The following is a 24,277-nucleotide window of genomic DNA, read 5'->3' on the forward strand; positions in this document are numbered from 1 at the left end:
TCTCATGGATTTTCATAGTCGCTGTCCAGAAATCAAATGGGTGAAAACATCTGATTCCACCTCTTTTATCAAGTTCCTTGAGTCATTATTTGCCAGGGAAGGTGTACCTGAGGAATTACTTACCGACAATGGCCCCCAATTTGTTTCCTTACAATTAGAAGAATTGTTTTACCGTCTTTAGGTATAAAACATGTCAAAACTGTTATGTTAGTGTTTTTAAAACTTAAAACGCCCTCCCTCTTTTGATCAATGAGGGAAAAAATCGTAAAGCTCAAATGTAAACAAGCAGGGATAGTTAGGAGGTCAGTAGTCGAAAGGGATCTATTTGTACTCACTCACAAGGAAGAAACCCCAAAGTAGTCAATAGGCGGCCCCGAACGCTACGCAATGATGTTCCACGACCATCTTTCTTCGCAGATAAAAAGGTGTCCGAAAAAATACTAACGTTTTCTTTTGCGTAATTTCTTAAACGATGGCGTGCCCGTGGACCCGCGGTTACTGCACCACTGCAGGAGTATGAAAATAGGCTTTCGGTGACCAAGTACTTGCATGCGCATCAGACTCATTGAGACAATATCGATTTAGGGAAAGTAAAAATAAAGTACATTTGTTTCAGATATTTTTTGCACATGCGCAGCTTAATGAATTGAACATGAACTTCCATGGATTTGGAACACGTAGAACACTAGCACTGTATACTCCAAGAGCACAGAGCCGCGTTACTCTCAGCAACCGTTATCATCCGTTGATATTTGACCTGAATGTGTACGTCAGAGTTGCACGAGCGACGGCCCGCCCACTCCCATGCGCTCGCGCACTTTGCCATTCTACTGTGCGGGCACGCGCAATTCTTTTTCACTCTTCAGGAGGTGAAAAGTAAGGGAAAAGGCATTTCCGTGACCGCGCGCGCTTCTTGACGTACAGTGTGGTGCTTACGTGCGTGTGCTCGTATCTTGTGTGTACGCGTTGGGGAGGGGAGCGCGACAACGCCGGCGGCATCATCCCATCAGTAACACCGCAGGGAACAGCATCAGCGGCAAGCACAGCGGCGGGGCCAGGGAGGCGCCAGCAGCGCTCATCCCTGCAGCCACGCGGGCATAGCCCGCCCCGGATTCTTTTTATACGTAGACGGCTGAATTTTAGGACCATATTGCGAGGCGGTGGCTAACAGTCAAACCACTCGTTCTGCGTTTTTCAATTTTTTTTTATATACATATTTGTGTGGACCCCCCTAACCACCACTATGGGCTGTACGCTGAGCACCGAGGACAAGGCAGCGGTAGAGCGGAGCAAAATGATCGACCGGAATCTACGAGAGGACGGTGAAAAATCCGCCCGGGAAGTGAAACTGCTGCTACTAGGTAAGAGGGGTGGGCATCCCCCCACCAACAGTGCGTATTTGTATTGCTGTTACCTGACGCCGTGCTAGGGTAGTATCACCACCCAGGTACCACACTCCAGTGAGCGAGGGGGCATGCCAGGCCGCACCCTGCACGGGAGGGTGGTGGGGGGTCTCTGCTTCTTGTTGCCATAGCCTTTTATGGGCCTGCCTAGTAAAGTAAGAAACTAATGCAGAGGCACACGACAAGCATTCTTCGTCCCAATATATCGGAAACCGGATTATTAAAAATTAGAGGTCCGGGATACAAAAACCCGCTCCACCCCATGGCACGCCCCTGTGAGGAGTCTGCTAACGCAGATGTTGCCCTGAGCAGTAACACTGCCTTGTGCCAGCCTTCCACACCCATTTTCCTGTGACTGCAGCCGCCTTCTGCAGATGTCTGGATACTTTGATCTCCTTGAAGGGTCTGGGCTGCCGCAGCTTCTTTGGGCTTTGGTTGAAGTTGCCTGTCTGGGGGCTGCTGATCACACGTTTGCCTCCTCTTGAGTTTGTCACCGTTTTGCCCCGTCACACTGTTTAGCCTGTCGCATTATTGAACCGGCTTATTTTACTGCTCCGATTTTCAGGAAGGCCCTTCCCCACTGCTACTGCTTCCTCTTAGGAGCCGCCCAGATGTTGCCTGCTCATGGCAGGCGTTGACGTGGGCTGCTGCGGGCTACAGGTCCTGTGTTCATTTACGTCTCGTTCAGAGACGTTTGCTTCAATCAGATTTGTACACGGCCCAGTAAAAAGCCCCTTACATTTAGAAGCTCGTCAGTTTTGCTTTACCACCATCTATTGTCACTCAAGTCATAACTCCATTAACAGATAAAATAAGAGCTGTGTAAACATTATAAATTATAGGATACAGTAAACCATCCCGTCATCGTGCATGTAAAAGATACACACGTCTTACGTTGACGTCATCCCTCTGCTCCATCCTTAAACCATTTGTCATAATTCCTGCTTGCAACATGTGGATTCATTTGAACAAGCACCGCCTCTTTATACTGTATTTTTTTTATATCTTGCATAACCCAAGTCACAGGATCCCTTCAGTGTTGTTTATTGGAATTGTTTCTCATGTTCGATTTCTCAGGTTATTGGACCCTTCTGGTGTTCTCGTGTCATTGGATATCAGATCTGTCACGAGACGTCATTTTGTAGCAACCAGCAGAAAAATGTTTTTTCATTAACATTGAACATGTGTTTCGGTTACACACTTGTTTCTTGCAATTAAGAACTTGATTGTCTACCTGGTGCTGAATTATGTTTAAAATGCTTTCCACTTTTCACCCACTGTTAAGATGTTTTTTTTCAGTAGTGGACGACGTAGGATCCACTCCGGCATATGTCATCTGTCCTCATATTTGAAGCTCAAATATACCAATGCAGACAGACTAAACTAGTTTTATTTTTCCACCGAACATTTTTACCATACATTTTACGCTACAGCTAGCAACCTATTTCTGCAGTTAACACATTTGCCCTGGTGTACAAAAGCTATTTATTTAAATTACTTTTTTTTTTTTGGGCACATCCAACTCTGACAGCAATTTCCAACTAAATATAGTATACTTCAGTTTTTGACGATTCATGTGGAAGTCCTTTCCAGGTACGTTGTTTTATTTCTGCCTGGTTTGTAGTAAACCCGAGCAGCTGCACGAAAACTCCTTTAAAAACGATAATTTAGTCGGGCAATCAAATAGCTAAACTGCTAGTGCATCACACAAATGATATGGCGAGGATCACGTACATGTTGACTCAGTCAAACCCTGTTCAAAAGAAGTCCCTATTATATTTTCACAGGTAACGGCAAAAGCTCATTTTTGTGCAGGCTGTTAAATGAAGATGCAGGGCATAGACCGACTTTTATCAACGCTTTTTTACAGTGTTGGTATTCTTTAGTACATGTAGGCCCACGTGTGTTCCTAACAAGGCTCCAGCTCTGTGAAAAGCCTACTGCAATATACCTCAGCCGTGTCAAAGCATACTCGTCTCTAGGTAACGAGCACTCGTCGCAGTTGCAAATGATATACTTTGAACCAGTTCCTTCATGTAGCTTGACACTTATCTCCAAATCTAATTAGCAGCAATTATTTACTGACCCATCTTTTACGTTCACGTTTGTTTAATACGGCTGTCGTGTATTTATTTCAGCCGCTTAAATGCAGTGACCCGTATAAGAGCGTAATGCTTCTTAATGTACTCTACGATAGTGCTTTGTTCTTCTTAATGTTTGATTTGTTGCGAGTTTTATTCACCAGGTGTAGACATAAAAGATCTCATCTCTGGTTAGCGATTATCGAGTATTTTTGGCAGCTCCATGTTACTACTAAAAGCTTTAGTTCTAATGTAGTGGGGACATTGTGCAGCCTGATCTAATTGATAAAGTGATTGGATAGATGGTTCTTACTTTCCATTGGTTACAACCTGTATGTTAGACCAATTACATATTAATAAAACACATAATAATTGGATGTGTACTTTCCCACCCTCACTTACGAAAAATGTGACAAAATATAATTTAATCGCTTTCATTTTGTTAAGTTTTGTTCGTCGACCCAAAATAAGATGGAGTTGAGAAACAGTTTAACAGTTCTTCTTTCTCATCTTTGGTCCACGCAGTTGAGTTCGACTGACCTATCTCCCTCTTAATGATTTCTGAGTTGAGGACATTTAATTACCCTCTCCACAATTATTCTTTCTTGATGAATTGTGTCAAAACATATTTAAACATGGTCATGTAGACACTTCCAAGGAGGAGTCGATGAAATCCTAGGATGTCACACCAGAACGATTGGTACTATTTGATTACTTTTAAGTGTGCCATCTGGACTACCTCTTAGTGGTCCCTCCAGAACTGTAAGGAGGACACTAGTGAGAATATTTTCTTTAGGGTTATTGTGTTCTACATTGATGTCTTTATGGTTTTTTGTATATAAATGTTGTGACTTCATTTTTGTGTTTTTTCCTTCTTTGATCAGGAGCTATTGTCTGTAGATTATAAATATGTTTTGATACAATTCATCAAGAAAGAATAATTGTGGAGAGGGTAATTAAATGTGCTCTACTCAGAAATCATTGTGTATTTATTCCTTTATACCATTTGTTATTGTATAAAACTACGTCCCATGCCCAGGTATACAAGGGTTATTTGGGTATACCCCTGTTGACTTTGACCTATCTCCCTCTTAGGCATTAGTATAACAAGATAAAAATCTTAGTGAGTTTTCAAAACGTGCGAACTGTATGTTTTTGTTCTTGTCAAAATCCCAATTTGTTTATAGCTTTTACTGAATTCTATTATAACAGTTGCTTGTTTTGGCTATAAAACCAATACAATGGGCTATTGTGGTAATTTCTGTTCTTTTAAATTATGCCACAGTTTTGGATTTGAGGTTTTCTACAGTGTGGTCCGTCTCATCTTGATGCCAGAACACTTACTTTACACAGTTGTGTTCGACAAAAAAGTAAAAGGAAAGTATAAAATCAGAGCAACATCAGTCATATTGACATTAACATTCTATAACCCAGTTTATTCAACTTAATTGTATACCTCCATGTTTTATTGAAGGAGGAAAGTGTTTTTAAAGGTCTTGTGCGCTTCTTCCGATAATTAGTTCTTGCTTCATCTTGGGTTATATAATCAAGAAGACTTCAGGAGTTAGTTTCTCTTTCAATGAAGGCAGCATATGATGTTCTGGGTCCTGAGGTAATGTGTACCAATTCTCGAGGCTGCACTCAGATTTTTGTTTCCTAAATTGAAGTATTTGTAGAAAAAGTATTTTGCGAATTTCTGTTCCCCACCCCTCAGATGTTTAATTTCTATGCAAATATGTCAGAGTTCTGGTGCTTTGCATTTTTTTTGCTAAGTGACACATGTAGATCTAACAATGCACTGCATCTCTCGACCTCAATACAGAAGGACCAAACCCTGTTCCTAAGCTGAGGAGCTGGTAACATGCTAATCAGCAAAGATGTGTGTGTGTGTGTGTATGTATCTATCAGGGATATGGAATTCCTATTGCCTGATGCCCGGGACATACTTTTGGGGTCAATGGCAACAAGTTTTCATGTGCATTTTGTGCTTGGGACAAGCAGACCCAACCCACTACAGCACAATCCCTTTGGCTGCCAGTTCACTGTACTACATTATGGATTAGGGAAAGGCATTGCCTGCAGTTAAGGTTGTATTTGTGTCCATGTGTCAATGCTGTTCAAACTTATATTTATGGTTCATTAATGCACAGCCTTTATTAGGGTGAGCGCTCTAAGTAAATGTTGTACGCTCAGACTTCACTACTGACAGTGGTTCCAGTATAAAAACGTGTACACACGTTTTCAATGTTGAGCATTATGAGGCTATGTATGATTCTCCCATAATGATCTCTGATTAGATGCAATTATTTCCAGAAGCTTGAATGCAAAATTGATGATTCTTTGCTTTCAAAATAAAATGTTTACAAAAAAATGAAAAACATTTCGCTATACTACTGTAAAATTTTAGGTACCATTTCTTTGCAGCATCATTTAGTAAAATGTGTTGATGTAGGCTAGTATTTCCCAAGAATATTCTTAAGGGAAAATCAGTGTAACCAGCTTTAAGATTAGGGGAACCACAAACATAAACAAGCATTGATAAAGCCAGTAGGTCTGAAATTGTTGGTCAACCTTTTGGTTTTGTCAATGCGTGACTTGTCATGGTTTTTGTAAAACCTTATTGGTGTGGGAGCTGCCAGGCCCTCACCATTATAACAAACAAACATTGGCAAAAGCAAAACATTTTTTGGACAACAAAAAATCACACATTGCCACAGTAGTTCTTGGCACTGAACAAAAACGACAGTGTTCTGCTCCTTGTGAAAGAACAGAACGCTGTCACTCATAGTGAAGCTAGCCAATGTACAGAGACAGAATTTTAATAAACACAAGATGGTAACACCAGACCTAATTAGAGGCCTAAATATTAAATAAAGTCTCAAAAGTGCACTCTCGTCCTTTCATTAATTGCAGATACAGTTTTCGTGACTTTTCAGAAGTAGGTCAAGAAATAGTACTCCCAGAAAATATTTGTGAACTGCATTTTGCACAAGCAAATATGCAGGTCTAGATTTGCTCGTGAAAATCTTGTTGGCAAGTTCACACCTATGCCAACCCCTTTTTCCCCCCAACCCTGGAAGTAGTTTTATGTCTGCCATTGTCATGAGTAAATTTCCAACCTTTCTCAGTATGGGGGAAAAAAAATTAGAAAACAGTTGGTGAAAACCTTTAAAACATGCAAGTTGGTAGGTTTTGCACAGACTCAAAAGGGCATTCCATCCCTAGAACTATTGCTTACCTTTACCTTCAGCCCCAGCATGTAGATGTGTGGAAACGTGGCAACATAAGGGAATTGCTAGTATTCAAACCTTACTTTGGAAGGAGCCCTGGCTTAATTAGAGAGGCTATTTCAGAGCTCTTATACAATGACATTGCTGCCATAATTTGTCGCCGCATTACATGGCCCAAAAGGGACAACTGGAATTTGTTACAGGACAAGTAGATTTATGAAGCAACCTGCCCCATGGACAAGTAGATATTTGCTTAAATTCTACACCCCTCTAACGTGTGTGTGTGTGTGTATGTATGTATATATATATATATATTAGTTGGGGTGGAAAGGAAAATGCCTACTGGTAAATTCCAAAGATTTTTTTGAATGCCCTCACCCACTGTGTAGTGGCATGCTCCATTATCGGGATGCTGACAGCCTGGTGGAGCGCTTGTTTTTTGTATAAGAAAGGTGTTTTCATATGAGGGATCCGTATTGCAGTAAGATTAGTGCTAAAACTGTCTAAGTGGGTCCCTATATATTTATTTTTGGGCCCCCTTGACAGGGTTAAAAATTAGAAAGCGGGTGTATAGGATGACTTCATTACCCCATCTGCCTGTACCACATCTGTGCCGGAATGCAATTTACTGCTTTTAGGACTGATTAGAGCTGTATTTTTCTTAATCATATTTAAAAGTAGCCTCACTACTCTGTTAAGGACTGTTTATATGAGCAAAAAGGCATGTGTTTTGGAGACATTCTAGAACAGCTGTTACTTAGTCTAACCTAGATGGGACTAGACTGAAGTCCGAAACTCTGTTACCAGTTATTTTCCATAATGCACTTGGGGTGCTGTTTTATATGTTGGCTGTAAGCATACTCTGTCGCAATGGTGTATGCATACTGCCAACATAATAGTTCACCTGCTGAATTTAGATGCGGACAGACCTTTGATTTATTTATGACAGTCTACTTCGTCTCCACCAGAATTTAACCCCTCAGATGCTTTGTGGAGTAAATGCCGTTGTAGGCAGACCTCTAATTCCGCCCACCTAATTTAGATGGATGGAATTTAGAGGTCAGTTTTCACTGCCCTTTGTCGCTAGAAAACTCTTACGGTGAAGGGCAGAGAATACGTCTAAATGTTACCCTTGTCATGGGAGAAGTCTCTTATGGCGAGTCGGGCGTTTTTTCTTTTCAAAAAGAAAATCCCACTTCAGAATGTACTTTTTGTAAATAAAAACGGAAACGGTTTGATGCCAGGGTCTGTCGTGTTGGCGGAGCCCTGCTTCAAACTACAAAAAGCATTGTCGGGATCCGCTGTGGCAGCAGTTCCTGTCAATGCTTTAACAAATGACTGCCAGTCATTTCTAAATCTTGTGGACCCTACCTCAGTCAGGGCAAATAAGTAATTTGCTCTGTCTCCCTGGTGGAGAAATGGGCCATCCACAGATTATAAATCTGTTCCTTAGTTGCCAATGATAATTTTTAGATTTTATATACTAGTCCGCGCATGCTTTGTCAGCTTCAAGACATGTTATTGGCTCACAGTAGGGGTAGTCTGCTCATTCCTTTCCATTGATTCGCTTTGTCATGGTCTTTTACCTGCCTATTCCTCTTCTCATGTTTGTTCTTCCCCTGGAGCGCAGACACAATACATGTGTTTTTCCACTGCTCGCCTACTAGCCAAAACTTTTTTCTTTTCATTTAAGCACTCCACGAGTGTGCATGTGTTTTCCAGCTGTGGTCTCAAGTAGGTAGCCCTGCTGCACTCAGTGTTCCTCTCTTTTGACCCAGTGTGGCTTCCACCCCACCTGTGCCCTCTGTGGTTTCCTCCCCCGCCCTCTGTATGGCTTCTGCTGCCCCCGCCCTCTGTGTGTGGCTGGCTTCTGCCTCCCCCCGCCCTCTGTGTGTGGCTGGCTTCTGCCTCCCCCCGCCCTCTGTGTGTGGCTGGCTTCTGCCTCCCCCCGCCCTCTGTGTGTGGCTGGCTTCTGCCTCCCCCCGCCCTCTGTGTGTGGCTGGCTTCTGCCTCCCCCCGCCCTCTGTGTGTGGCTGGCTTCTGCCTCCCCCCGCCCTCTGTGTGTGGCTGGCTTCTGCCTCCCCCCGCCCTCTGTGTGTGGCTGGCTTCTGCCTCCCCCCGCCCTCTGTGTGTGGCTGGCTTCTGCCTCCCCCCCCCCTCTGTGTGTGGCTGGCTTCTGCCTCCCCCCGCCCTCTGTGTGTGGCTGGCTTCTGCCTCCCCCCGCCCTCTGTGTGTGGCTGGCTTCTGCCTCCCCCCGCCCTCTGTGTGTGGCTGGCTTCCTGCCTCCCCCCGCCCTCTGTGTGTGGCTGGCTTCCTGCCTCCCCCCGCCCTCTGTGTGTGGCTGGCTTCCTGCCTCCCCCCGCCCTCTGTGTGTGGCTGGCTTCCTGCCTCCCCCCGCCCTCTGTGTGTGTGGCTGGCTTCCTGCCTCCCCCCGCCCTCTGTGTGTGTGGCTGGCTTCCTGCCTCCCCCCGCCCTCTGTGTGTGTGGCTGGCTTTCTGCCGCCCTCGTGTGTGTGTGTGTGTGTGGCTGGCTTTCTGCCGCCCTCGTGTGTGTGTGTGTGGCTGGCTTTCTGCCGCCCTCTTGTGTGTGTGTGTGGCTGGCTTTCTGCCGCCCTCTTGTGTGTGTGTGTGGCTGGCTTTCTGCCGCCCTCTTGTGTGTGTGTGTGGCTGGCTTTCTGCCGCCCTCTTGTGTGTGTGTGTGTGTGTGGCTGGCTTTCTGCCGCCCTCTTGTGTGTGTGTGTGTGTGTGGCTGGCTTTCTGCCGCCCTCTTGTGTGTGTGTGTGTGTGGCTGGCTTTCTGCCGCCCTCTTGTGTGTGTGTGTGTGTGTGGCTGGCTTTCTGCCGCCCTCTTGTGTGTGTGTGGCTGGCTTTCTGCCGCCCTCTTGTGTGTGTGTGTGTGGCTGGCTTTCTGCCGCCCTCTTGTGTGTGTGTGTGTGGCTGGCTTTCTGCCGCCCTCTTGTGTGTGTGTGTGTGGCTGGCTTTCTGCCGCCCTCTTGTGTGTGTGTGTGTGGCTGGCTTTCTGCCGCCCTCTTGTGTGTGTGTGTGTGGCTGGCTTTCTGCCGCCCTCTTGTGTGTGTGTGTGGCTGGCTTTCTGCCGCCCTCGTGTGTGTGTGTGTGTGTGTGTGTGTGGCTGGCTTTCTGCCGCCCTCTTGTGTGTGTGTGTGTGTGTGTGGCTGGCTTTCTGCCGCCCTCTTGTGTGTGTGTGTGTGTGTGGCTGGCTTTCTGCCGCCCTCTTGTGTGTGTGTGTGTGTGTGTGGCTGGCTTTCTGCCGCTCTCTTGTGTGTGTGTGTGTGTGTGTGGCTGGCTTTCTGCCGCCCTCTTGTGTGTGTGTGTGTGTGTGTGTATGTATATATATATATATATATATTAGTTGGGGTGGAAAGGAAAATGCCTACTGGTAAATTCCAAAGATTTTTTTGAATGCCCTCACCCACTGTGTAGTGGCATGCTCCATTATCGGGATGCTGACAGCCTGGTGGAGCGCTTGTTTTTTGTATAAGAAAGGTGTTTTCATATGAGGGATCCGTATTGCAGTAAGATTAGTGCTAAAACTGTCTAAGTGGGTCCCTATATATTTATTTTTGGGCCCCCTTGACAGGGTTAAAAATTAGAAAGCGGGTGTATAGGATGACTTCATTGCCCCATCTGCCTGTACCACATCTGTGCCGGAATGCAATTTACTGCTTTTAGGACTGATTAGAGCTGTATTTTTCTTAATCATATTTAAAAGTAGCCTCACTACTCTGTTAAGGACTGTTTATATGAGCAAAAAGGCATGTGTTTTGGAGACATTCTAGAACAGCTGTTACTTAGTCTAACCTAGATGGGACTAGACTGAAGTCCGAAACTCTGTTACCAGTTATTTTCCATAATGCACTTGGGGTGCTGTTTTATATGTTGGCTGTAAGCATACTCTGTCGCAATGGTGTATGCATACTGCCAACATAATAGTTCACCTGCTGAATTTAGATGCGGACAGACCTTTGATTTATTTATGACAGTCTACTTCGTCTCCACCAGAATTTAACCCCTCAGATGCTTTGTGGAGTAAATGCCGTTGTAGGCAGACCTCTAATTCCGCCCACCTAATTTAGATGGATGGAATTTAGAGGTCAGTTTTCACTGCCCTTTGTCGCTAGAAAACTCTTACGGTGAAGGGCAGAGAATACGTCTAAATGTTACCCTTGTCATGGGAGAAGTCTCTTATGGCGAGTCGGGCGTTTTTTCTTTTCAAAAAGAAAATCCCACTTCAGAATGTACTTTTTGTAAATAAAAACGGAAACGGTTTGATGCCAGGGTCTGTCGTGTTGGCGGAGCCCTGCTTCAAACTACAAAAAGCATTGTCGGGATCCGCTGTGGCAGCAGTTCCTGTCAATGCTTTAACAAATGACTGCCAGTCATTTCTAAATCTTGTGGACCCTACCTCAGTCAGGGCAAATAAGTAATTTGCTCTGTCTCCCTGGTGGAGAAATGGGCCATCCACAGATTATAAATCTGTTCCTTAGTTGCCAATGATAATTTTTAGATTTTATATACTAGTCCGCGCATGCTTTGTCAGCTTCAAGACATGTTATTGGCTCACAGTAGGGGTAGTCTGCTCATTCCTTTCCATTGATTCGCTTTGTCATGGTCTTTTACCTGCCTATTCCTCTTCTCATGTTTGTTCTTCCCCTGGAGCGCAGACACAATACATGTGTTTTTCCACTGCTCGCCTACTAGCCAAAACTTTTTTCTTTTCATTTAAGCACTCCACGAGTGTGCATGTGTTTTCCAGCTGTGGTCTCAAGTAGGTAGCCCTGCTGCACTCAGTGTTCCTCTCTTTTGACCCAGTTTGGCTTCCACCCCACCTGTGCCCTCTGTGGTTTCCTCCCCCGCCCTCTGTATGGCTTCTGCTGCCCCCGCCCTCTGTGTGTGGCTGGCTTCTGCCTCCCCCCGCCCTCTGTGTGTGGCTGGCTTCTGCCTCCCCCCGCCCTCTGTGTGTGGCTGGCTTCTGCCTCCCCCCGCCCTCTGTGTGTGGCTGGCTTCTGCCTCCCCCCGCCCTCTGTGTGTGGCTGGCTTCTGCCTCCCCCCGCCCTCTGTGTGTGGCTGGCTTCTGCCTCCCCCCGCCCTCTGTGTGTGGCTGGCTTCTGCCTCCCCCCGCCCTCTGTGTGTGGCTGGCTTCTGCCTCCCCCCGCCCTCTGTGTGTGGCTGGCTTCTGCCTCCCCCCGCCCTCTGTGTGTGGCTGGCTTCTGCCTCCCCCCGCCCTCTGTGTGTGGCTGGCTTCTGCCTCCCCCCGCCCTCTGTGTGTGGCTGGCTTCTGCCTCCCCCCGCCCTCTGTGTGTGGCTGGCTTCTGCCTCCCCCCGCCCTCTGTGTGTGGCTGGCTTCTGCCTCCCCCCGCCCTCTGTGTGTGGCTGGCTTCTGCCTCCCCCCCCCTCTGTGTGTGGCTGGCTTCTGCCTCCCCCCGCCCTCTGTGTGTGGCTGGCTTCCTGCCTCCCCCCGCCCTCTGTGTGTGTGGCTGGCTTCCTGCCTCCCCCCGCCCTCTGTGTGTGTGGCTGGCTTTCTGCCGCCCTCTTGTGTGTGTGTGTGTGTGTGGCTGGCTTTCTGCCGCCCTCTTGTGTGTGTGTGTGTGGCTGGCTTTCTGCCGCCCTCTTGTGTGTGTGTGTGGCTGGCTTTCTGCCGCCCTCTTGTGTGTGTGTGTGTGGCTGGCTTTCTGCCGCCCTCTTGTGTGTGTGTGTGGCTGGCTTTCTGCCGCCCTCGTGTGTGTGTGTGTGGCTGGCTTTCTGCCGCCCTTGTGTGTGTGTGGCTGGCTTTCTGCCGCCCTCTTGTGTGTGTGTGTGTGTGGCTGGCTTTCTGCCGCCCTCTTGTGTGTGTGTGTGGCTGGCTTTCTGCCGCCCTCTTGTGTGTGTGTGGCTGGCTTTCTGCCGCCCTCTTGTGTGTGTGTGTGTGTGTGTGTGGCTGGCTTTCTGCCGCCCTCTTGTGTGTGTGTGTGTGTGGCTGGCTTTCTGCCGCCCTCTTGTGTGTGTGTGTGTGTGTGGCTGGCTTTCTGCCGCCCTCGTGTGTGTGTGTGTGGCTGGCTTTCTGCCGCCCTCTTGTGTGTGTGTGTGTGGCTGGCTTTCTGCCGCCCTCTTGTGTGTGTGTGTGTGGCTGGCTTTCTGCCGCCCTCTTGTGTGTGTGTGTGTGTGGCTGGCTTTCTGCCGCCCTCTTGTGTGTGTGTGTGTGTGGCTGGCTTTCTGCCGCCCTCGTGTGTGTGTGTGTGTGGCTGGCTTTCTGCCGCCCTCTTGTGTGTGTGTGTGTGTGGCTGGCTTTCTGCCGCCCTCTTGTGTGTGTGTGTGTGTGTGGCTGGCTTTCTGCCGCCCTCGTGTGTGTGTGTGTGTGGCTGGCTTTCTGCCGCCCTCTTGTGTGTGTGTGGCTGGCTTTCTGCCGCCCTCTTGTGTGTGTGTGTGTGTGTGTGTGGCTGGCTTTCTGCCGCCCTCTTGTGTGTGTGTGTGTGTGTGTGGCTGGCTTTCTGCCGCCCTCTTGTGTGTGTGTGTGTGTGTGTGGCTGGCTTTCTGCCGCCCTCGTGTGTGTGTGTGTGTGTGGCTGGCTTTCTGCCGCCCTCTTGTGTGTGTGTGTGTGTGGCTGGCTTTCTGCCGCCCTCTTGTGTGTGTGTGTGTGTGGCTGGCTTTCTGCCGCCCCCCCCCCCGCCCTCGTGTGTGTGTGTGTGTGGCTGGCTTTCTGCCGCCCCTGGCCCTCGTGTGTGTGTGTGTGTGTGTGTGTGGCTGGCTTTCTGCCCCCTCCCCCGCCCGCCCCGTGTCTGGCTGACTGCCCCCTCCCTTGTGTCTGGCTGACTGCCCCTCCCCGTGTCTGTGTGTGGCTTCTACCCACCCCTCCCACCTGTGCACATTTTATTTCCTTTCTTAAACATGCTGCATGGCATCATGGATGCTGTGCCGCTAGGCTAAAACAGTTGATGAAGCCAGTAGGTTTTGACTGCATACCTATTGGCTTTGCTAATGCTTGTTGGCTGTGTAACTTATGACACTGCAGTGAGTTTATTCGTTAATACAAACCCCAGGCACCAGTGATCAGACATGTGAACATGTTTATTTGGTGTGGGGAGCAGAAGCTCCTAGTTTGCGGAAGTGGTTGGAAAACAACAACTGTCCTCATGTACTTTCTGTACTATTTTTATGTTTTTTAAGGTGTTCCCCCTTCATGGTAATCTTATTCTTAGATAGAGCTTAGTGCCATCAACCTTCTTGGGGACATTCTGACCTAAATAGCTTGATTTGTAATTTGGCGGTTCCCTATGGGTTTTAAAGAAAATGGGCTAACTGAAATGGTAATTAATGGGAACCTGTATGAGTGTTGGGGGTTGAGACAGAAAAAGAGATTAAGAATTGTTCCTGATCTTAATACTTTTTTAACCCTCAAAGGGGAGTCCAGTATTTGATCCGAAGTTATTAAACTGCTCAGTCTGGGAGGATTTCTTTACCCAGGACACTTAGTTAAACTTTTGACCATTTGGTCACCATCCCCCAGATCCACTGCTCTAGAATCGGGGGTAGATCCTTTTCGTACCTTGGGCCCAAGGCCTGGAATCCACTTCCACTGGCACTTCGGGCCAATCCAAATCCTCCCAATTTTCAGAAAGAACCTAAAAACGTGGTAGTTCGGCATCTGAGGACGTTCTTCGCCCATTGGTTTACTGTGTAGAGAGACTGTTATTCACCGCGGGGATGTTCCTTGGAGTAGTCGTGCGCTTTACAAATGACGTTTGTTTCATTCATTCAGCAGAGACTTGACCTGATCGCTTTCAAGACAGCCTCTGAACATTCCTGTCTTGAGGGAGTAGCAAGCAATCCTTTGCCTTTATTGTAAATGTAGATTGATGTAAATTCTACAGTGCTGAGTTTTATTCCTTGCTGTGAGTGTGGTTTTGTGTTTTAAAAAAACATTTTTATTTTTATATTGTTATATTTTTGTATTTTGTTTTCATAAGAGCTATGCAAATTGTGAAGCGATTGGGCAAAAGTCTTAACTACAATTTTCCATTTTGTCCCTCGCGTGGAAGAATTTATTTGGTTTGTTTAGTTCCCAGATTTGAGATGGCTTGCTTTTTACACCATTCAGTTTGCAGTTTTTTTTTTACTGGCTTCCTCTTGTCTTTTAAATCTTTGGCAACCATTCTTTTGTTTCTCTCAACCAGTTGGTAGGATTCATTTAGCTGCTAATATGGCACCTTTGGTGTGGGTTGGAAAAATAGAATATTTCCCCAGATTCTTACAGAGTTAATTCTGTATATTCTGAAATTGCTGTTCTGGCCAACACTGTGGTAAATCTTATTTCAAATGATTAATTCTAGTTAGTCTGCCAGATTTCTCCTACCAAGGCATTGAAGTGTTGACTATCTCTATTCAACTGTTTTTCAAACAAGTGTCTACCGACCGATAAATAATTGACACTCTCACTCCCTCTTGTTATAGTCTCCTCTATTTGAGCAATACACTTGAGAAAGCGTGAGTTCATTGAGAGTTTGGGAGTGGGTGTTTAAGTTAGGTTTTTGTGAGGGTGTCTATTATGCTGAATATCAAGGCATCTGTAACTTCAGTACTTTGCACTGACCATGAGGTATGATTTTGCAGCATATATTGTAGTGTGCTCTATTTTGTCTTGGATGGTTGGTTGGTTGGTGAAGTCTGTGAAGTGTTTCAAATTATGTGTTAAAACGTTAAATTGTTCTTGAACTAACACATGGTGACTGTGGGGTTTGACTTCACGTGTATCAGGTTATTGTAATTGACATTCATGTTCTTGTCTTCCATTTTAAATTGGATTTATTGTTAATAGTGGTAATCGCTTCTCAGTATTTGAGGACATAGTGCATGTAGGAATAGAGGTATTGGGGATAACTCATTTGTCAGGTTCGTTGTTGGTGTTATAATTTACATGTTTTTATAATGGATGCATTAACAGGAATTTTACAAAGCATTATTTTTATGTTAGTTTGCTAACATGCATACATACTTCGGTATTTGTTGTTGACATTATATTTACTTGTGATGTCTTATCCCTTTTTTAGCACAGATAGCACATGGGCCAGCAAGTAATTTAATCCATTGTGCGTCGTTGCATGTTTGTTTTTTAAAAATATCATCAAGTAAATACATTCTAGTAGCGCAGAACTTCGTGACCGCTTGATTGATCCGCTTAGTAAAGTATATAGGTGACCTGGGACATTCTTGATTATTTTCAGAAACCACTTATTGTCAGCTATCTTGTTTAAATGTATTTTTTTTTTTTGTCTTCAATTGATGCACGTAGTTAAGTCCGTAAAGAAATAGTACTGTTTTTGTTTTTCTTTACATTTTGCCAATAGTAACTAACTTTGACAAAGTTAGTATTTCTTGTTTCTCTTCAATTGTTGAGTGAGAAATGGAAGCACTTTAGGACCACATCAGCATGTATTTGAAATATTAGGTACAGGTGTATTAAATGTGGGATATGTTTTGCCGTAGTTCATTTGTTGCCCATGATATGGTAGGGTGATGTGTGATAATTTTGGTGTTACAATGTATTCATTTTTCTGTGTATATGGAAGGAAGATTTGTGAAAGTAAAGTCAATAATCAGACTATCTTGATTTATGGAATCCCCAGGACTCTGCAATTTGGGTTGACCATAAAGAGATCAGTAAGAACTTTGTGTGACAGACTTGAGAGTTCAGGAATGAAGACTAATTATAAATAAGTAACATTTGGATTTTCCACATCCGTAACATCAACCAGAGGGCAAGGATCCCCTTAAATCCAGCCAGTGTTAATTGCGCGTGTCTCCAAATGTGTACCAAATTTCTTAAATCACCAATGCCAGTGCGTACGAAGTAAATACAGTATTGAGTTACTGTCTGTATAGGAGGGAGGTTATAATCTTTTACCTCCAGGAATTTGTGGGAGCAAGCGAAACTATATTCGAAGGTTGAATGGGCCGCTTTGGAGATAAGGTGGGTCTCTGTGTGCATTTCAACATACACGTGGTGCAGTGAAAGCCAGGCAGAGAATTGAGTTGATTTTTAATCTGAAAGGTATACATTTTTTTCCATGTAGTAAGTTGGCAGGCGGGTTGTCAAGTTTTGAGCTGTATTGTTATCTAGAGTTCTAGTAAACAAAACAACGTAGACTAACCATGTCAAGACTGGTTGCAAGGGATGTAGTTGATGGCCGAATGAGTGGGTTAATGAGTGATGGTGATGTGTTTGCTAGTAGATGTGGTTGAGTACAATGACACATCAGTTAAATGAGGGATGGATAGATATTATTAAAGATTTGAAATGATTTAAGTTAGCAGATGTCTGGCTCTAAATGAAGGTAATTTAGGCTTGAAGTGAATGGTTGATACCAGTGTGTTACATGACTGAGCTTGACCATACACAGCATCTCTGGAGAACTGCTACAAAGCAAACATTGAGGAAGAGTTAATGGTGGCCTCCTGTTTACAAGGAGACACAGGAAGGGAGTTTGAGGATTGCTCTAGAAGTGATAAGGACACATGGCAAATATCCTGCCATTGAATGTGGTAGACTTTCCCATCACATTATTGTAATCCAGTTCTGGATAGTTCAGGTCCGTGGCATACCTTGAATTCTGGATGTGTGTACACACACACTCACACTCTCCCACTCAGCTTTTTCGGAGACAGTGTCTAGGCAGCATTGGTTGCCAGATAATTAGGCACACAATGCATAGGTAAGGTATTGTGTGATAGTTTGGTGTGCTGGAATGTAGTAGTTTTTCTGTGCAATACAATTTATTTAAAGTAATTTTGGGTGTTTGGATTTTGTATCCTGTCCCCGTGACAAACCCACATCCCTATTAAAAAGCTTTCTCCATTGTGTGTGCCCATTTTGAATAGATATTCATAAACTTGTTGCTCTGTAAATATTGGCATTAAAACAATCATACAACATTTTGCAGAACATTGTTTAAACTTCTGATGTAAAACCAAATTCTTTGTTTTTTAAAATTCTATTCCTTAATTATTTTCAAGCCTTTAACCCCTTCGCCGTGGCACGAATTCCGCCGCTGGGGGGGTTCGGGGTCAGCGCGGCGCCGCCATGCTTGTGGCGGAACCACCCCGTCATGAGCCACGGGCGCGCTGTGCTCATGACGGAGTGGTTCCGTCACGCCTCCGCCCACTCGCATTATTCGCCCGCACAGGCGGGGAATCAGCGCCACGTGGGCGGAGCGGCCGCAACGGCCGCAACCACTCCGTCATGAGCACACGGCACCCGTGGCTCATGACGGAGTGGTTCCGTCTTGAGCCCGCAAGGGGTTAGAGATAGGCCTTTACCCATAGTTATGTTTTACATTCCCCAGTTTAATCTGTATTGAGAAGTTGTTTGAAAAAGAGGCAGCCTTTCAAAAGAGCCGAAGCGATGCAGAGAATGTTAATACCAAGCAGGCAAAGATCACACTGTAGACCACCATATAGTCTGTCGTGGTTAAACATGCACAGTAGGGTCACATTTGTTCTGTGGTTATCTACCATTGGATTATACGGCTGTATGATCACTGACTGTAGAGTAGAATGTGAAGTCAACAGTTTCTTTTTTCATGCATCAGAATTTAAGTTTGATCCTGACACTAGTAATACAGATTATCGTTCGAGTCCACGCTGGGATGTTTGGCTGGTGTAGTGTTGTAGGTTGGAGTCCCTAAGACCCTGCATAGTGGGTTTTTGTTTCTAGGGTGCAGTGCCATGTCCATATCTATAGAGCGCAATGTGGAGTATGTGTCTTCGTATGATGCAGTGTGGTGGCTTGGATTTTTTTTTTTCTTTTTTTTTCTTTCCCAATGGCTCATTCCATTGTTTTTGTGTCTTGGATGTTGTGTGGCAGGTGATGTTTCCAGCGTTTAGCACAATTAGCTACTATCCTTAAAATGAATTGTATATAATATGCTGGCAGTGATTTGCGTATTTGCAGTTTAGTGTGCAGGGCTGTGGGAATTTTTATATCTGCTTAATGTAGGCAGGGAAGCAGAAACTCTAGTTTTGGAATGCCCTGTGAATCTGTGCACACCAACATACCATCCCACACTTCAAAAGTTTGGAAATGTACTTCTGACAAGTGCGTGGGGAAAACGGGAGTATAGTGGAAGTGAATTTTCAGTCACTCAGTAAATGTTCTCATGGGCAAATATTTGCTTGTATATTTGCTAACAGTACAGTGGAATTCACACATTTCCTAGTACCGTTTCCAAGCCTACTTCTGTTAACTTTTGTGAATTCTGAAAGCTGCAAGTCTGCACCACAACTTTATTTAAGAATCGGGCCTCTAATTATGCACATAGCCCTTGCCAGATTGATGTTTTCCGTGGGAGCACAGCGATGGGCCTGAACCATTCCCATCCCAGTTGATGTGTAATGAGCATGCTGGAAAGTGTCCCACCAAGTGTCATTCTTTTAGCGTCTTTAATGTATTGTCCTGCTCCGCTGTAATAACCGGAAGTATTTAAACAAATTTTAATACTGGTAGGAGAGGTGTGCTATGAAACCTGAAACTCATATTAGATGTTGCCCTCGGAGGCCAGTTCCCATGGTCGAAGCCGTTTTTTAGACCCATTTCAGGCCATTGGATTTGAGACAGAAGTCTTGTTTGGTTTATTCTAGTTTTACCTTGATAATTGAGTCCCATAATGTTTGCATCATGAATAAACCCGTTGGACTTCCAGTCTCTCTTAGCTTTGTGCACCTTTTCAGACTGGCTACTGTAGAATAGCCCATCTTCATATGCAACTATGAAAGAGTGAACTTCTTCTGCTTAGACTTGTGCCAGGGCATTCTTACTCTGCCAGAACCTTTACAAACTGAGCTTTGTCAACTCCTGTAACTGTTGAGTCTCCAAGACCTAGTGCATGGCCTGTTACTGGCAGCTATTTCTACTGAGATGTAATGCTTAGTAAACAGCTCAGACTTTGTCACCAGTCCCAAACACTTATGTTTCTCTGTGTGAAAGTATCATCTGAGGGATCTCTTACTCAATATTCCTGCGGTGGCAAGTGCTTTGATAAGCACTGCTTCTGGCAAACCCCAGTATGGAACGCACTGTGCGGTCTTTAGTCCAGTTGGGATTTTCCTCCCTTTGCTTGGTGGTCTGATCCTATGACACTACTTTCCAGAAATTATCTTGTCTGGTCTGCTGCTCACAAGACAAACCTGGTCTGACTAGCACTTAGACATGCATCAGTAGAAAATCTAGCTCCTTTTTACTTGATTGTTGCTCACTTTGCTATAAGCTCTTTGGTTTCAGTATTTTGTGAATAAGTAAAGATATAGCCTTTCTCTCCAAGCTTCCAGGAGTTGTCCATCAACGGCAGATTTAACAACCATTCAAAAAGTTGTGTGCTTTCTCCAACAACACACCCATCTAGATATTTGTGCTGTTTGTAAATGGTCCTCAGTTTACATAATACCCATGGAGTATCTTCCCTGTTATTTCACGGGAGACCCCACTCTTCCTCCCTCTCTGCCCAGCCTTTCCCCTGTTCAAGGACTCAGACCTACTAGAAGTCTAGGTGACCAAGAATACCTGATTCACATGAAACTTAAAAATGACAGATGGTGTTGGGCTAACTAGCCACGCAAATTCATATCCACACAATGTGTATAGGAGTTCGATGTGTGTTGAGAGCATCTACATGTTGATACTGTTCACTTCCATGGAAATCGATATCCCTCAATGTGTGCTGTTAGTGTGATTTTGATAGTCATGCCAGGCATCCTTTAACATCCACTACCCTTTCTGCATTCCTACAGGCCCGGTTTGGGTCAGCCCACTTTCCAAAGCAGAACGCTAGCTGTGTAGGATGATGGACAGGCAGCCTATATTGTTTATTTAAATGTTTGGTAGTGACCGTGCTCTTGTCCACTAACCTCATGTCGGGTGTTCCTTTCCTCAAGCCGACCTGTTCAAATTTGTTGAATTCATGGAAGGGGAGCACAGACCAAATGTCCTGCTCTTTTTGAAGTGCGTGTGAATTCAGCCTTCCATATGGAACACCTGGTTTACAGTGGGGGAAGCAGGGAAAAGGGCAGTGGAGTTAAAAGTAATGAGAGAATGACCCTCTTCACTACCACATCTATGGGGCGTACCCCACAAGTTTAAGGCTAAATGCACATGGGATAAGGGAGTAGGTGCTTTCATGACATGGAATGTGGTATGTATTCCAGTAAATCTCCCCAATTTCAGAAATCCATGACTATCAGCTGTTAGGGACAGTTGGTGGTAACAGTGGTGGCATGCCTTCTACATTGGGTGAGTAGAAGCTTTGTCTTCCCGAGGCTGCTTTACTCAGTTTCAGGTTATGCGGTCATTATAGACACTCTGGAAGTTGTCAACTATTACTGATGGGACATCATAGATTACAGTTTAGGATCCTTGTACTGGTGATCAGAATGCTCAGTTGCTCACTCAGTTCCGCAAGGAGCTTTGTACATAAAGGAAGTAATCTGAGGGAGGGGACTGAACATTATTCTGCTCTAAAATCTTTTGCTACAGTACACTACTCAGTGCCACTTTTCTGCCTTACTAACTGTAGTTGACTAACGGCAGCAACCCAGTTCAGCCCAGACAGATGTGGAGGTTGTTGCACCGAGCTGTTAATGTAGCTTTTGTGGCACCTTCCAGAGGTGACCCTGGCTTGTTCCTTGCCAATTTCTGATGCCACTGTATAGCCGCATTACTTTCTACTTTATATACAATTAAGAAGTGGAATTGTTTATTGGTCATTGAATTTTAGGTGAAAATCTAAAGTCCACAAAAGGCTTTTTAGAAACTAGAGTACCATTACCAGTCTTGAGGAACTTTTGGTAGTCTCCGAGAGAGCGGGAGGTAGCAAATGGGCTAGAGAATAGCAGCTGTAAAATTGGCACACTTGATTTAAAGGGGGTTTCACTGTTTTTGAGGGAAGATGTTCTGGCTGTGCATGAGCTGTGGGGTTAACTTTAAACACTGCCACATGATCCTGCATGGTTTTTGCTCTGGATACTTGAAACCACCTACTTATGACATCCACGTTGTATTTATCATGAATGGTGCACACTTCTTGGTACCATCACTGCTGACTTCGTTTACTACCTTAAGGAATAGCACTCGTGCTTTGATGGAACAATGCAAGTCCTGTTTCTGGGTTCCAAAAATATTATGATATGCAAAATGACAACTTCATTCTCGATAAGCAAGATCTGATCCATCCACTTTGAAACCTCTCAGATGCCTTCAACACATAAAGAAACAGTCCTTATTAGTCTAAACCCTGTGCTTGAAGCAGGGTAAATCAGTATTCTAGGCGTGGAATGCCTTTTGATTCGTGCACCTACCAATTTGCATGCTTAAGGGTTTTCACCAACACTTCTCAAGTTCAAGATTTTTATTAATGTTTAGACCCTTGTCTTTAAAGCAGTAATACAATATTACACATAATTAGAGTACCTTAAAATGTCCAGAACCCCTGCCCCATCACTAAATTCTACAAAACAGATTATTGTACCCCATTAAAATCCACGATAAACATTGGTCTTAAAAGCGCTTGAACCACTGTATGATCATTCTTGCCCCCAGCCTTCACAAATCTCATCATAGCCCCAGCATGTCGTAAAACTGCAGTAATCGCCATATTAGCTTATTTTTACATTTGATGCTACTTCACATACAACTTCAAAAAATTGCATATTTACCAAAAGTGCAACTACTTAATTTTGATGTTTTACGTTATATTTTTTTTATGAAAAGAGTTAGCTACAGTCAAACAGCGAGTCTTGTAAAAATGAAAACAATCTAGTCAAAAATGAACAGCAACATTTTGAAACACCTAGCCCACACCTGCAGTTATTCTCAGCGTCCAAAAGCGCATCACATTTTTCAGGCCTTTGGTACAGAAATATTAATACTAATAGCCGAAGCAGAGTGTCTTGGAGTGTAGATATGCACAGGTGCACCTGCTGATTTTGCATGGATTCCAACATATAGTTGGTCGAGCACTTTTCTTTACATACGCCCCATCCCTGAGCCTAGATACTCTTCTACATGCCTCTTTTAATTCACTTTTCAAAAGGTGAGAAGCCCCAGTCACCTTAAATTTCCACATTTTAGAGCTGCAGACTTTTCCCCTAGTCTGTTTCTGCCCTGCCCATTTGAGTTTACTCCTAACCGTTTCTTTAGCACAGAGGGCTGATGCCTTCAGAACCTCCAAGGACCAAAATGTGTCCCAGATAGCAGGCTCGCACTTTCCCAAGTTTGCCTCCACGTTTAAGGTCAGTAACTCTGCCCCATATAGACATTCAGCAGGTACCATAGCATTGTAAGCAGTTAAAAGTGGATTCCTCGAGGGGTCTCCAAGGCTATTTTATTTTTTCCATATTAACCTTGTTTATCTTCGCAGTAACTACTAAAACTAATCTATTGCCCTGTAAGCCTTCTGAGGTCAAATCCAAAATAGATCTGCATGATATGTGCCTACCCCCAATTTTCGGAGTGAAGGAGTTAATTGCTCCCAGGAGCTCAGCAAGGAACTGGGTAAACAGCCTGGGAGGCATTCTTATCGATGGGGCCCCATTAAGTCCAGTTCTACTTGGGCCAAATTATGTTAGTGCAATTCCTGAAGTATTGCAAGTAAACTGGAGAGTATTTTCAGTTAGCTTAGCTTGTCCTACAGGATACTTCGATCCACAGTGTCAGGCCGAGCTAAACAGCAATACAAATTCCCTGATGTTTCTGCCACCTTTTGCCGCAGGGCCCACAAGCTTAAACAACGATCGACCGTAGTCCTTGCTTGAATCCACCTTGTTTCATAGGAACCATGTCATTGCACTCAATCCAATTCTTAAGGGAAATGAGGATTTCCTTTGAGTGCAATTTAGCACTAACTTCAAGGAAGCTTATCAAGCGAAAATTACTCGGGACATCCGTCTCCCCTTTTTAGGTCTCACCTGATCCAGCGCATGCTGGTCTGGCCGAGACATTTTGTATACGGCTTTTCAAAGTGCCTGTGGCCTAAAGCTTGCGTGCACTTGAGTGTGCACGCGCGCAGCGGCATGTCTTTCCTCCGCCGAGCTCGCAGCGCCCAATCGCTTTCACTTTCGCGGCTTCCTCACTTTCGCAGCAGTGGCCAATGCTGGTTTGTTTTTAAATTGGAGTAGCAGGACTCGACTACAAGAATAAAAAGAACATCGTATTTATGTTAAATTTGTAGTTGTCTCCTTTTTTGCTCCGTACATTTTACTGACGTTTTATATCCATGAGAACAATATACACTTTCCTACTAGGCCAATAGAAACATTCTGCGTGCTTCTGGCTCATTTTGGCTGTAAAGGGATGGTAACCCCAGTCAGTTTGTCACTTTATCGTCACCCTATTAAAATAAATATGATGATCTTGCGAGATGCAGGACGCCTGCCCCCTTTCAGTATATACAAATGATAAACGCTGGCATACAGGCAGTAGTAGGGCTAAGGGCCTACTACCTAATGTTCTGCAGATAAATACATAAAGAGCGCGGGGGCTTAACGTTTCTGGAAGGAGCCCGGCGCAGGCATTGCCAGGCATCTGGG

The 24,277-nt window shown here is 44.8% G+C and overlaps 1 protein-coding gene across 2 annotated transcripts in view; it reads left to right on the top strand.

The window, feature by feature from the left end:
* The first annotated feature begins 857 nt into the window (after positions 1–857).
* The window catches only part of GNAI1 (G protein subunit alpha i1), a 289,814-nt gene continuing 266,394 nt past the window's right edge, over positions 858–24,277 (top strand). Inside the window, exon 1 of one of the 2 annotated variants that reach the window (XM_085652880.1) lies at positions 858–1,361. In XM_085652880.1, the coding sequence (XP_085509006.1) occupies positions 1,244–1,361 (118 nt within the window). In that variant the 5' untranslated portion in view covers positions 858–1,243. The remainder of the gene's footprint in view (positions 1,362–24,277) is intronic. The other variant, XR_014981294.1, reaches the window with a different exon arrangement.

Source organism: Triturus cristatus, chromosome 4_1, assembly GCF_964204655.1.
Source record: "Triturus cristatus chromosome 4_1, aTriCri1.1, whole genome shotgun sequence".
In the NCBI taxonomy this organism is placed as follows: domain Eukaryota; kingdom Metazoa; phylum Chordata; class Amphibia; order Caudata; family Salamandridae; genus Triturus; species Triturus cristatus.